Here is a 15462-nt window from a genome sequence, read left to right as displayed (position 1 = left end):
ATAAGAGGAAGTGTCAATGTGGCATTTGTTTTCCTTAAAGAATAATAACGTTTTGGAGATTTTCAGCAATTTTGGAGGGTAACTTGCGGTGTTTGGGAAGGTGCTAGTGGAGAGGATAGACGTTTGAAAGGTTGCAGGTGTTAGTAACAATGATTCAACAAGGCAATCACTCTTTGGATGTTACATAATGGTGCTGTCATAGCTAGAACAAACTTTAATAAAACCTCACAGAGCAGAAGGAGTGAAGGCAGCTGACCAGTGCCCCTAGGTGAGACGACTTACCTGTGTACAGAAGGTGCGCAGCGAGCGTCGTTCCAGCTCAGCACACCGGCGGCGCCACTGCGGCAGCAGCCAGGCATTGCGGCTGGAGGTGAGGAAGAGCCGCTGCAGGTAGGGGCGCAGTGAGGACTCTGGCTGTGCCCGGTGCAGCCAGCGCAGCACCTCGCGCACCTGAAGAGGGAATTAGCTGCTGAAATGCATATTCGATGGCGCTGTGGTCGAGAAATGAGAGGGACAGTCTACTGGTGAAATCATACATTCAGTATAATCGTCGCTAATACTTGGTTTAAACATCATAAAATTGGGTTGCTTACATGGAAGAGATCTGGAGACACCAGAAGATTTCAGGTAGGATAAACAATGGAAACACAAAGATTTCGAAACCAACCCAAACAGCCCTTTGGGCGCAGCTATGAATGAGACCCAGCAACACACCACATCAATACGAAGGAACTCGAACCTGTGCACTAGAAACTATGAAACATAAATTCATTATTATTATTACAAACGTTGCAAACGTTTCTTTTTGTGTGTTTGCGTAATTAGCTGTCTCAGTGAAAGCGGATTTTGGGCACAGATTGAATCTAAAATGAATTTTGAACAATGAAATATTGGAGGCAGCAGAGACTCAAATAGGCAGAAAAACAGGACCAACAAAAATCCTTCGATAACTCATTACATACTGAATCTAATTGACGAAGAGAAAAAGATAAAAATGCACTGAGTGAAATAGGTAACAGGGAATACAAACCTCTAAAAAAGCAGCAACTGCTGGACAACAGATTCAAGACTGTAGAAGGACAACTAAAAAAGATGGATTCAGAGGGTAGAAAAATTATGGAGATTTTTAGAGAAAACAGAAACATGTGTGTAAATGTAAAGAGCCCATATGGCGAGGCTGTACTTAGCTATGAAGAGAAGGTTGAAAGGTGGGATGAATAAACATATAAGCAGAACAAACTTGAAGATAATATTATAACAAGAGAAGAAGTTAATGAAGATGAGAAGTCAGATATGGTACAGTGAGAAGTATTTGAAAGTGCTGTGGAAGACCTGTGTCCAAAGAATCCACTGGGGTAGATGATATTCACTCAAAATTATTGAAATTTTTGGGAGAGCTATCAGACCCAAAACTATTCCACTTTGTATGAAAGCTATATGCAACAATAGAAATACCCTCAAATTTCAAGAAGATTTTAGTAATCACTGTTCCAAAGAAGTAGATGCTGATAGCTGTAAATATAACCGAGCCATCAGTTTAATGTCATAGTTGAAAAATTCTGTCACGAATTATTCACAGATGGATGGAGAAACTACTAGAAGTCAACTTTGTGGAAGATTAATTACAGTTCTGCAGAAGTGTGCAAACACAAAAGACCATACAGTCCCTATGCTATATCATACAAGATGGTTTTAGGGATTGTTTCTCACAAAGTTGTTTAGAATACACTGATTGGTATTGAGAAGTTAGCAGGGATAGAAAAGATGAAGCGAAAGTGTTCCAGAAGTTGTACACAAATCAGCCTGCAGTTATGTAAGGAGAAGGACATGAAAGTCATGCTCCGTATGTGAAGGGAGTGAAACAGGGTTGTAGTGTATACCCAGTGAGACATTAAACAGATGGTTCGTTAACATTCTCTCATATTCCATCCATTTCAGATGGAGTAGGTTTATTATGGTATTTTCTCCAAAGGATCTCACTAATTCTAAGGGAATGTGCCTTGTATCGAGTTAGGTCCTTTGTCAAATTCTTCTCGTAGTACCATATCTCTCATCTCACCTTCATTTACTTCTTCTTTTTTTTCTGCAACTTGTCTTCAAGTTTGTTTCCTTTTTGTAGCTCTTCTATGTATTTCTTCCAGTTTCAGAATTCCCTTTTTTCTACGTGCTCGCTAGTCATCTGCAAACTTAATATTCACAAAACTACTCCTCTTCTCTCCAAGGGCCTCTTTAAATTTATTATGGGCTTCTTCTATCCTTCTCATAATCAAAATTTGTTTCTACAGTTTTGCACTTTTCCTATAGACGTTGCTGCCGTACCGGTTTCCACTTGCTCTTTTTTAGATTTCAGTATTCTTTTATGGCTGCCTCAGTTGCTGCATCTCTATGTTTCACCCTATCGTCAGTAAAATGCAATGTCTTATGGGTTATCCAAGAAAATATAAGAAAGAAACATTAGAGTTTAATATCTCGTCGACAACCTGGTCATTAGACACAGAGTACAAGCTCGGATTACGAAACAAGGAAATAAGATGTGTCCCTCCCCTACTTTTCGAAAGCACCATCACGGCATTTGCCTGGAGTGATTTCTACATCTACATGTACTTAGTCACTCTGAAAACCACCGTACTGTGGATGAAGCCCGACCAATAGGCTTTACATGCATTGATCAAAAATGATAGTACACTGAGAATGGCTAGTTTCTAGCTGAAATCTAGATCTGCCAATTAAAAATTTAAAAAGGACGACTGATAGCTGAAATCAATTATTTACAAGTCACGAAAATTTATTGCATCTGTCTCTATCTGCATCCATCTATACTCTGCAATCCAGTATGAGGTCCATGGCAGAGGGTATGTCTCACTGTATCATTTATGAGGATTTCTACCTGTTCTATTCACACTTTCCAAAAGAACTATAAGTGATAAAACAATGTAATTTTTACTGCATATATATATATATATATATATATATATATATATATATATATATATGCCCCAATTTACAAGTAAAATGAACATAATATCTCTTATGGTTTTGAAGGAGAAAAAATTTATTCTTTCACTAGTAAAATTTAACTTTTTCTTGTACCTTAATTATTAGAAAACAGTTTCTGATTCTTTGATGGTTCTCAGTTTACATGTAATAACTTACTACAATCTGCAATACAAATTGATCAAATTTCATATTTCTAACCCCATTAGTTTATCAAATAATGGTATCTGAAAGTATAAAAAAATGTAGTTTTGAGAAAAATCCAATTAACGTTTAATATTGCAATTCTAGTATAGTTATTGATAAGAATTACTTACCATTTACATTTTCCTGCACCTTACTGAGCATCATCTGAATCATACTGATCTTATTTTCTTCTCTTGGTCCCTCTTCTATTCTGTCTGGTAACACACGTAGCGCTCTGTATGAAAATCACTGGCTGTGCTGTGTGTAGTCTGTGGTTGGTTTGCGTTGTTGTTTGCTATTGTAGTGTTGGGCAGTTGGCTGTTAACAGCGCGTAGCGTTGCACAGTTGGAGGTGAGCCGCCAGCAGTGGTGGATGTGGGGAGAGAGATGACGGAGTTTTGAGAGCGGATGATCTGGATGTGTGTCCATCAGAGACAGTAAATTTGTAGGACTGAATGTCATGAACTTATATGTATTATGACTTTTGAATACTGTTAAGGTAAATACATTGTTTGTTCTTTATCAAAATCTTTCATTTGCTAACTATGCCTATCAGTAGTTAGTGCCTTCAGTAGTTACAATCTGTAATTTAGCTGGCAGTATTAGTTCTCACTGCATTGCAGTAGTTTGAGTAACGAAGATTTTTGTGAGGTAAGTGATTTGTGAAACTTATAGGTTAATGTTAGTCAGGGCCATTCATTTGTAGGGATTATTAAAAGTCAGATTGTGTTGTGCTAAAAATATTGTGTGTTAGTTTAAGCACAGTCATTGATAGCTTTTCTACGGGGACGTTTCACCAGATCCTGGTGCGTTTGTAGTCCATAGCGTGATTCTCGGACAAACAGTGCTGTGAGACCGCCGACTTGTTGGGTACATCAGTCAAACGTGCTTCTAAAGTCTTGTCAACGATCTTCGACGGTACGCACTGTCTGTGCAAAATATATATCTTTCTATGTCCGTCTCCTCAGCTGGGTGGTAATCTGCTCGCCACCCATGAAAGCGGGCCCGGGTTCGATTTCTGGCTGGGTTGGAGATTGTCTCCGCTCAGGGGCTGGGTGTTGTGTTGTCCTAATCATCATTTAATCCTTATCACCGGCGCGAAAGTCGCCCAGTGTGGCGTCGAATGCAATGGGACTTCCACTTGGCGGCCGAACTTCCCCGAACAGGGGCCTCCTGGCCAACGATGCTTTACGCTCATTTCATTTCCATTTATATCTTTCCATATTGACATGGCATCCTATATACCGGTCTTCCGCAAACCGAGATCATCTTTGCCGCTTAATGGGTGGACAAAAGACAGTTTTTATCCGGTCCTTCTTCAATATGCGTCCCATTTTTTCCGATAGTGCGCCAGTGTACAGCATAAAGACAATGGCTGCCTGTTCCTCCGTGACTTCTTCCAGTCTCCACAGGCTTTACTATTGTGGTAGGTACGAGTTTAGAATACCGTTCTGAGGTGTTCCAGCTCCGGGGCAGACACTCTGCGTCTCAAATGGCGCGCGCCCTATGTACTAATGTTTTTGTATCCTATTCCTCTGCGAAAGGTGGTTGCAGCTGTCTCCATGCAAGTACAGGTCAGTTTGCGTTTTCGTCCTGTACACATCGTTGTCCAGGGTGCCATGAGCTGTTCTCTTGACTATGACGTCCAGGAATGGCAATATTCCTTCTGATTCGATCTCCATAGTGAATTTGATTTTGGGATGTATGGAGTTCAAAAGTGTAAGGAAGGCAAAGAGTTCGCCCCTTCAATGAGGCCAGATAACAAACGTGTCATACATATAACGTAAAAAATACGTGTGTTTTCCTTTGGATGATGCTAGGTTTGTTTGTTAGTTTGGGGTATAAAGCGACCAAACTACTGGGTCATCGGTCCCTTTTTCCTCAGGCAAACGAGTCTCAAGGTAAAACAACTCTCAAAATTATTTTCGGGAAGTAACAGGGCGTAAAAGTAATAGAGAACCACACCGAAAGAGAAAACGAAGCAAGCAAACAAAAAAGGGGAAAACGTACACCACAAGGAAAAGTAGCGGAAGGTATTAAAATCATAGAGCAGATGGCCTTGGATGACTGAGCACAAGAATAAAAAAGGATGAGCCAGCCACTCTGCAACACACTAAATTGTCCAACTTAAAAGACAAGGCAGGATGAACACACGTAAGGAAAAAACGAACACCAAGGCAAACAAAATGCAAAGAAAGAGTGACGAAGAGGTAAAATGGAGGGATATGACGCCAGGAGTTCCTCCTCGTACTCCACAAATTCGCGACCACAGACGAGAATGGGCTCGGCATTGCGACTCTTTCGGTTTGTCCACAGTATTCTCAATTACACATGCCTGAAAACGTCGTTGGTCATCTCGTCAAATATGACAGTGTTACTGGACTACACTTTTTCAAATTCTGAAGCTTTCAGGGGTAAAATGTAGGAAGCGAAAAGTTATCTACTCTACAGAAAGCATCCTGCACTTATGAGACTCAATGGGCTTCAAAGACAAGCAATAGCTGACGAGGGTGTGAAATAGGATTGTAGCCTCTCCCTGACGTTATTCAGTCTGTACATAGAGCAAGCAGTATAGGAAACTGAGGAGAAACTTGGAAAGGGTGTTAAATTTCAGGGAGAGGAAATAAAAATTTTGGGATTCGCCAATGACATGGTGATTTGTCACAGACAGTAAACGACTTGCAAGAAAAGTTGTACACAATGGGTTGTGTTTTGAAAACAGGTTACAAAACGAATATCGACCAAGGTAAAACAAGGCAATAGCATGTAATAAGATAAAATATGGTGGTACTGATGGAGTAATATGAGTAAATGAGACACTTTTTGGTTCTTGGGCACAAAATAACTGACAATGGTCAAAGGCGATGGGACAAAAATGCAGACTGGCAATAACAAGAAAAGCATTTTCGAAGATGAGAAATTCTTTAACATCAAATACAAATTTAAACGTTAGGAAGTCTTCCCTGAAGGTATTTGCATGGAGTGCAATCTTATATGCAGCTCAGGCAAGAATTGTATAGAAGCATTTGAAATATGGTGCTACAGAAGGATGTTGAAAGTTACTTAGATAGATCGAATCACGGATGAGGAGGCACTGAAATGAATTGGGGAGAAAAGAAATGTATGGCTCGGCTTGACTAAAATAAGGACTCAATTGGACACATCCTAAGTCACCATCGTAGAGTTGACTTCACAATGTAGAGACGTTGAGGGGGGGGGGGGCAGGGGAGGGGGGGTTGTTGAAGAAGACAAGGCCTTCTGTAAGCATAAAATCATCTCTGTTTTCTGCAACAAACTCATCTCAAGTTTCGTCTTCGCGTCAAGTGGCTCCCTCCTCTCTCTTCCTTTTACTATTTGTGATTCTGTATTCCAGATTTTTCACACCACTTCATCTGTATTTTTAGGCTGTCTTCCTTTCGATTAGCTCCTTAGTGTCCTGATTTAGGTTTTCCGTAACTTCCCTAAATTTTTCAAAGCACATGCAGGGATTGTTCCTTTGGAAGGGTAAGACATTTCCTTCGTCACCTTTGAACCATTCCGAGCTTGTGCTCCATCCCCAATGACCCTGATGTCGATGAGACGTTAAACACTGATCTTCTTTCCTACCTAACTGTGCCGGATAATTACTAATACAAAAAAATTCGAGCTTCACCCTCCTCGGGTAATGGCTCCCATAACGGATTGTCTTCAACCTTAAGCTTCACAAAACCATTTTCATAATTTTCGTTATTGTCTTCTTCTAAATCGCTATATTAGCAACACAATCGGACTTTTTTTACCTTCATGAATAATATTCCACTCACTACGCCAGTTTTTATTCTTCTCCCATGTTTCTTCCTCTATGATACTCAATTCCTCACTTACGTTTTTCAGCTTTTCTTCCTCTAAGATTTCTTGATAATTCACTCTATTCCTACTCCCCAGTGCTTGCAGTAATCACCATTTGTTTACATCGGAAGCAATAGCATCTAATTTGTCTGCTCCTCTATCTTCTACATCCTATAAGTAAAATATTTTCTCAGTTACTCTATTTACAGTAGTCAGCTTTTTACTTTCTTATAATTCACGTACCCCGTATATCAACAATATTATCGTCTACTATATCTTTATTAGTTACACTGTCATCCTTATTTAAATTCTCTTTCTCTTATAAAATTTTCATCACACGCATACACTTTTGAGATAATGGTCCCTCTTCTCGTATCAGCATCATCACCATGTGTTCCGAGCTCTGATACTGCATCCAAGATTCTCGACATCCCTAATAACCAGCACATCTAGAGAGGGTAGCTGTTCGTCCTTTTCTGCCTCTGTGGTAAATTTTATGTTGCCTTGGAGACTGTTGAAATGTCTTATGAAGTCACTGAGCCGTTCCTCACCATGGTTCAACACAACGAAGGTGTCGTCAAAATACCTGCTCCACCCTTTGGTTTGCTAGATGCGAAATCCAGAGCCTAAATTTTGAAACGTTCCGTCACTGGGCTGACAGAAATGCTCATGGAGGTGACTTACAGATTCTGGTAAAAATCGCCGTTCCACAGAAAGGTAAGACTTTCGTGAAAGAGCCTGCTGCTGTTATCAGGAAAGTGGAACCAACATACTCCAGAGAATCACTGAAAGGATGTTCGATAATAAACAGACAACATCAAAACTGAACAAGCTGTCTTTTGGTACAATTTGTAGCTTTTCAGCTTTTCAATGAAATGCTCAGTGTCTTTTATGTATGCTTCGGTGTCTCGCACATATGGCTGTAGCAGGGTGGCCACATGTTTCGCCATTATATAGGAAAGAAGTTCAGTAACTAATACAACAAATTTTTGTCTTTGCCAGTTTCGGCTGAGAAACTGCAAGAGCTGTAAGACATCGTAGAATATTCCCACTTCAGCCGCTATAGTCTCATAAAGTTCCGGTAGAAGGTGGCGCTATACATAGCCTTAAAAAGGCGTCAGTAACAGAGGTGCGTTCCAAGCAGAAAGCTGTCATTTAGTTTCTTTTGGTAGAAAAGCACAGCATCGGATATATTCTTAGGTGCTTGTAGAATGACAGTGAACAAAAGCGAGGTGAGTCGTTGGGAGAGACAAGGTTGATATCCTATGTGCCGGTTAAACGCACACTGTTGTGAGTCCTTCAATGGTGGAACATGTGGACACTCTCATTTGAGATGATCAACAGATCACAGACACGCATATAACTGCACAACTGGATGCCTCGGTTGGTAGTGCTGACACACTCGTCAACCATTTGGGGTACCCAAAGGTATGTGCCCGCTGGGTTCTTCGCCACATAACAGAAGATCATAAAGGGCAAGGAAGGACCATCTGTGGGGAAGTGCTTGCCTGTTACGACGCTGAAAGTGACAATTTTTTGTGAAACACTGTCACAGGCGATGAAACATGGGCTCATCAGTTAGAACCATGAAGAAAATGGTTGTGCATGGAGTGGCACCACACTGCCTCTCATCTGAAAGGAAAGTTAAAAGCCGCACTCTCAGTTGCTAATGTCATGATGACAGTCTTCTGGGACTTTGGAGGGATTATTCTGTTTGACAGCCTTTCTCATAGTGTAACGATCAACTCTGAAGTGAAGTGTGCTACCCTTCGGAAAATGAAGAAACAACTTCAGTGTGTTTCATCACCACAAAAATATAAACCAACTTCTCCTTCTCCATGTTAGTGCAAAGCCTCACACAAGTCTGCACACCTGAGAGGTGGACTGAACTGTTCTTCCTCATGCACATCACAGCCCAGATCTCGCACCTTTCGACTTCCATTTGTCTAGCCCATAGAAGAATGTTAATTAAGAGGGAAGTTATTGATGAAACAAAAAGTTGGGTCCAACGTCGATCAGTAGAGTGGTACCATGCGAGCGTCCAGGCCCACCCAATAAGGTGACATCACGCATTCATACTGAACAGACATCATGTTGAAAAATAGGGTTTTGTAGCCAAAAGAGTGGGAATAATATGGTGTATTGGTATCATGAATGAAACCAACCTGCCTTCAGAAAAAAAGTGTAGCATTACTTATTGAATGCTCTCATACATCAGTGAGCCATGAGTACTCACAGTTGGTCTTAGGGGAAAACTATGTTTGAGAATTTTTGGTAACCCAAACAGCTGAGGAAGTAGGGCTTTGTGTTGTGCATGTTCCTCTATACGTCCTCCAAGAGAGACGATACCTTGGTTAACTAGTTTGTATTCCCTGTGATCTGCTCCAATGGATCTGTGCTTAGTTTTGATACATCATCACATCTAACAGTGGTAATCTTCAGACTTTATTAAAAATGTCGCATTTCCTGGTGCAGCCATCACGTTCGTTTCGCATGCTCGTATTAGTGATGCAGTCGATGTTATCCTAGCCATCTCGATGCATGTTGCCACTTCGTTGACAGAAAATGTCGAAAAGTTCCTCGTCGGTTCTTATCAAATCTCTACATTATGCATGAATTAGTTCATGAAGAATAGCTCCTTGCATACTGTCTTAGATACGACTTGCCTGGCCATATGTGGTTAAGCGCTTACATTTCATAAGCATTGGTGTGACCCCTTCATCAAAGCATCATGATTGAAAGGGATGAGAAGCCAGAACATTGGTTTTCTTCTGCTATCATTGGTCAAGACGTTGGTGCGCTCTTGAAATCTCCTTCTGGTAGATGTATAATACAAAATTACAGAGGTTTTTGTGAGCACTTCTTGATAAACTACTTCGTGGCATCTGCCACGGGTTCTTCGGCCAAGGTTTCTTTGATGTTTTTTCTGATGTTTCACCAGCACGAGTGGCTGTCATTTTATCTCAGATCGGCAAAGGACAAAGGGAACCCACTTGCAGTGTAAGGGATTACCACAATACCAGAAAGTGTGGAAAATATGCTGAAATAGGTGGATGATCAATCAACACCATGATCACCAAACACAATTGCAGGATGGGACAGATAGAGATATCGGCCCTGCCAGAGCGTGCACTGTGTGAGACCGACCACGTAATAAAATTGATTAAAACGGTAGTTCTTTCTGTGGAGAAAAGCTACCACGCCTACTTTTAGGCAAGACTTACAAATACACAACAAATATAGAAAAAGAGAGTGGCGGATGATACCTTGACGTATTAAATGGTATGAAAGTGAATGTGGTCTGTAGTTTTATCTGTGATGTATCTAAGTAATTAACTCTTATTGAGTTTCTGACGAATCGTGTGGACACTAAGCAACCTTTGCTGATTGGACACCATGTCAGCTTCATTATATCACAGATCGAACCATCGAACCGAAAGGAACATCAAAGAACTGTATTTGGAGAACCAAAGATTCCAAGCAATAATAATGTCAGAGACTTACCTTACATCAGACAACAGAAAATCAATCAACTTTTACCGAAAGTTACAGAACAAATTTCCTTTGTCATACTCTCTGACAAGTTGGGTGGTGCACATTGGAACTAGATTTTACCACAGCTCGACAGGCAGCAACATTCCTGACGGTCAGACACATGCAACGGTCACTTCTCCTGCCTTGGCACTTAACCCCAGCTACCCGTATTTCTCTTCCTTTACACATCCCTATTTTAGTATTTCTTCTGATTCTGCTGTGGCTCCATCTTCAATATCTTTGTAATAATTTTTTCTTCCAAATTCTTCTCTGTTGCGTTTCCTGGATACCTTCTTCCCTTAAGCCATTACATTTTCAACCTTCTTTATAATCTCCATGTCTCCTACTTCATCCATAAATCCATCGTTGTCGCAAGTTAAGTTATATCACTCACATCCATCTTGCCTCTAAATGGTGTTTCCAGAAGTCTTATATCCTCACAATTTTACCCCATGTTGAATTATCAAAAACTACTATACTGTTATCACAAAGTTACGCTGAGCTAATAATAGCGAAAATGCTCTCCAAGAATCGCAAAAGGTGGAAGTGCACTTGGAAAAAGCCGGGAGATGCGGAAACATTTCAGTTAGGTCATATCATGGCCAGGTATACATTCCGAAATAAGATGCTGGACTGTAAGGCGTACCAAAGAGCAAATATAGACTCAGATCACAATTTAGTAGCGATGAAGAACAGGCTGAAGTTTAAGAGACTAGTCAGTAACAGCAAAGAAATGGGATACGAAGGTATTAAGGAATGAGGAGATAAAGCATGAAGTTCTCCAGGGCTATAGAAACTGCCTTAAGGAACGGCTCAACAGACAGTTTACTTGAACAGGAATGGACATCTCTAAAAAGAGCAGAAGCTGGAATGAAAAACATTACAAAGAAGGTAACCGCGAAGAAAGCATGGATAACAGAAAAAATACTCTAGTTGATCGATGAAATGAGGAAGTACAAATTCATTGAGCTTCAGAAATACAGAGATAAAAGCATATTGGGAATGAAATAAATAAATGTAGGGAAGATAAGGCGAAATGGCAGCATGAAAGATGTGAAGAAATCGAAAAGGAAGCGATTGTTGGGAGGACAGACTCAGCATACAGAAAAGTCAAAACAACCTCCGGTGAATTTTAAGCAAGGGTGGTAGTATTAGTACTGCAATAGGAATTCCGCTGCTAAATGCAGAGGAGATACCTGATAGACGGAAAGAGTACACTGAAGAGCTCTATGAGGTGGAAGACTTGTTTGAAGATATGAGCATGAGACAGACCAGGAGACAGGAACAGATATAGAAGAGACAGACACTCCAGTCTTAGAATCAGAATTTGAAATAGCTCTGAAAGGTTTAAGATCAAATAAGGCAAAATGAATAGATGACATTCCATTGCAATTCCTAAAACCGTTGAGGGAGGTGGCAACAAAACCACTATCCACATAGTGTGCAGTATAGTTGAGACTGGCGATATACCAGCATCCACACAATTTCGAAGACTGCAAGATCTTACATGAGAGAGAACTATTATACAGTCACCTTAACGGCTCATGCATCCAAGTTGCTGAGAAGAATTATACACAAAAGAAAAGAAAATTGAGGATGTATCAAATACCGATCTGTTAGGATCTGACGTTACGGTTGATAATGGAAGCAAGACTAAAAAAAAAAATCAAGAAACGCTCATAGCATTTGTCAACCTGGGAAACGCGTTCGACAGTGTCAAAATGGTGCAAGATGTTCGAAATTCTGAGAAAACTAGGAACAACCTGTAGGGGAAGACGGGTAATACACCATATGTACTAGAGACAAGAGGGAGCAATAAGAGCGGAAGACCAAGAAGGAAGTACTCTACATCTACATCTACATTTATACTCCGCAAGCCGCCCAACGGTGTGTGGCGGAGGGCACTTTACGTGCCATTGTCATTACCCCCCCTTTCCTGTTCCACTCGCTTATGGTTCGCGGGAGGACGACTGCCGGAAAGCCTCCATGCGCGCTCGAATCTCTCTAATTTTACATTCGTGATCTCCTCCGGAGGTATAAGTAGGGGGAAGGAATATATTCGATACCTCATCCAGAAACGCACCCTCTCGAAACCTGGACAGCAAGCTACACCGCGATGCAGAGCGCCTCTCTTTCAGAGTCTGCCACTTGAGTTTGCTAAACATCTCCGTAACTCTATCACGCTTACCAAATAACCCTGTGACGAAACGCGCCGCTCTTCTTTGGATCTTCTCTATCTCCTCAGTCAACCCTACCTGGTACGGATCCCACACAGATGAGCAATACTCAAGTATGAGCCGAACGAGTGTTTGGTAAGCCACGTCCTTTGTTGATGGACTAAATTTTCTAAGGACTCTCCCAACGAATCTCAACCTGGCACCCGCATTAACAACAATTAATTTCATATGATCATTCCACCTCAAATCGATCAGTACACATACTCCCAGATATTTTACAGAAGTAACTGCTACCAGTGTTTCTTCCGCTATCATATAATCATACACTACTGGAAATTGAAATAAGAACACCGTGAATTCATTGTCCCAGGAAGGGGAAACTTTATTGACACATTCCTGGGGTCAGATACATCACATGATCACACTGACAGAACCACAGGCACATAGACACAGGCAACAGAGCATGCACAATGTCGGCACTAGTACAGTGTATATCCACCTTTCGCAGTAATGCAGGCTGCTATTCTCCCATGGAGACGATCGTAGAGATGCTGGATGTAGTCCTGTGGAACGGCTTGCCATACCATTTCCACCTGGCGCCTCAGTTGGACCATCGTTCGTGCTGGACGTGCAGACCGCGTGAGACGACGCTTCATCCAGACCCAAACATGCTCAATGGGGGACAGATCCGGAGATCTTGCTGGCCAGGGTAGTTGACTTACACCTTCTAGAGCACGTTGGGTGGCACGGGATACATGCGGACGTGCATTGTCCTGTTGGAACAGCAAGTTCCCTTGCCGGTCTAGGAATGGTAGAACGATGGGTTCGATGACGGTTTGGATGTACCGTGCACTATTCAGTGACCCCTCGACGATCACCAGAGGTGTACGGCCAGTGTAGGAGATCGCTCCCCACACCATGATGCCGGGTGTTGGCCCTGTGTGCCTCGGTCGAATGCAGTCCTGATTGTGGCGCTCACCTGCACGGCGCCAAACACGCATACGACCATCATTGGCACCAAGGCAGAAGCGACTCTCATCGCTGAAGACGACACTCCATTCGTCCCTCCATTCACGCTTGTCGCGACACCACTGGAGGCGGGCTGCACGATGTTGGGGCGTGAGCGGAAGACGGCCTAACGGTGTGCGGGACCGTAGCCCAGCTTCATGGAGACGGTTGCGAATGGTCCTCGCCGATACCCCAGGAGCAACAGTGTCCCTAATTTGCATTGCGTAGGATCCTACGGTCTTGGCGTGCATCCGTGCGTCGCTGCGCTCCGGTCCCAGGTCGACGGGCACGTGCACCTTCCGCCGACCACTGGCGACAACATCGATGTACTGTGGAGACCTCACGCCCCACGTGTTGAGCAATTCGGCGGTACGTCCACCCGGCCTCCCGCATGCCCACTATACGACCTCGCTCAAAGTCCGTCAACTGCACATACTGTTCACGTCCACGCTGTCGCGGCATGCTACTAGTGTGAAAGACTGCAATGGAGCTCCGTATGCCACGGCAAACTGGCTGACACTGACGGCGGCGGTGCACAAATGCTGCGCAGCTAGCGCCATTCGACGGCCAACACCGCGGTTCCTGGTGTGTCCGCTGTGCCGTGCGTGTGATCATTGCTTGTACAGCCCTCTCGCAGTGTCAGGAGCAAGTACGGTGGGTCTGAACACCGGTGTCAATGTGTTCTTTTTTCCATTTCCAGGAGTGTATTTACAAAATTTCTTTCATTTCAATATTTTTATAATAAATCAGTTTAGTGCAGGAAAGTGGTCAGTTGAGTCAAATCATGTCTACAGAGCTTGAGCACGACGTATTTTTGCTGGGGGTGGCCATCAGCCAATGAGATTTGGACACTGGCCGAACATTACGAAGACAAGTGGGGACTGGGACCTATCGGGTGAGGAGCTCAACGGAGCAATCCTGGACACTTTATGTCGAGTTCTTGAAGAAGGCAGACCTGCCTGCCGTAACGTGCGTGATTCAGTCGTATAGGTGGTTGGTTATGGGCGGTAAACGGCTGCTACAATACTTTTGAGGTGGCTTTATATTTCGATAGGTCTGAGTGTGTTCGAGAGTAGAACACTAATTTTTTCCACTTGAATTACAGAACTGAGGATAGAAGATTATTAGTTGCTATTCTTTGTATTACGCGCGATAGTTTGTAAATCATCTCGTTGAATTATGAACATTTTCGAGCTGGAGGATATTTCGTGTACTGTGACTGCGAAATGGACCTAGCTTTCGTGCATCTTTGATGATTATTTAGTTTGAGGACTATGTTACCATTCTCGCAACGTTCTCAAAGTAAATTTAACTGCATTTGAAGAGGATATTTTCTCTTGGTATTTCAACTGAATGTCGTAGGACCACTTCCGTTTATTTGAGATTTTCTCTCTTGAATAAACATTATTCAACATAATTCTCTGTCATACACATCAAATACAGATGTTAGAAAACAGTCCTTTTTTATTAAATTATTCTTTCATCTCTTATTTTATATTTATGTGTCCCTTATTAGTTCGCAATTCTAGCCAATGCATAGACTATTTGACTGCAGGATCACAGCTACAATTTATTGTTTACAGCGAATTAGCTGCAGGACATGAAAGTAGACGTACGCGTTTCGATCCTATGAATACGCCGAGCTATTATTCTTTTTATAGAGAGGCGCCCATAGCCCAAGTACCTCAGGTCCGAGTAACCGAAGGTAAAGAACTAACTGGTTTGCTCGTTTGGGA

At 42.1% G+C, this 15462-nt stretch overlaps 1 protein-coding gene across 1 annotated transcript in view; it reads right to left on the bottom strand.

Annotated features, from left to right (window-relative positions):
• The window catches only part of LOC126355634 (uncharacterized), a 459686-nt gene that overhangs the window by 154962 nt on the left and 289262 nt on the right, over nt 1–15462 (bottom strand). Inside the window, exon 11 of the mRNA XM_050006000.1 lies at nt 283–450. Coding sequence (XP_049861957.1) covers nt 283–450 — 168 coding nt within the window. The remainder of the gene's footprint in view (nt 1–282; nt 451–15462) is intronic.

This window comes from Schistocerca gregaria, chromosome 3, assembly GCF_023897955.1.
Source record: "Schistocerca gregaria isolate iqSchGreg1 chromosome 3, iqSchGreg1.2, whole genome shotgun sequence".
Classification (NCBI taxonomy): Eukaryota; Metazoa; Arthropoda; class Insecta; order Orthoptera; family Acrididae; genus Schistocerca; species Schistocerca gregaria.
Note: the sequence above shows the minus strand (reverse complement) of the source record. Positions and strands in the feature narration are given on the sequence as shown.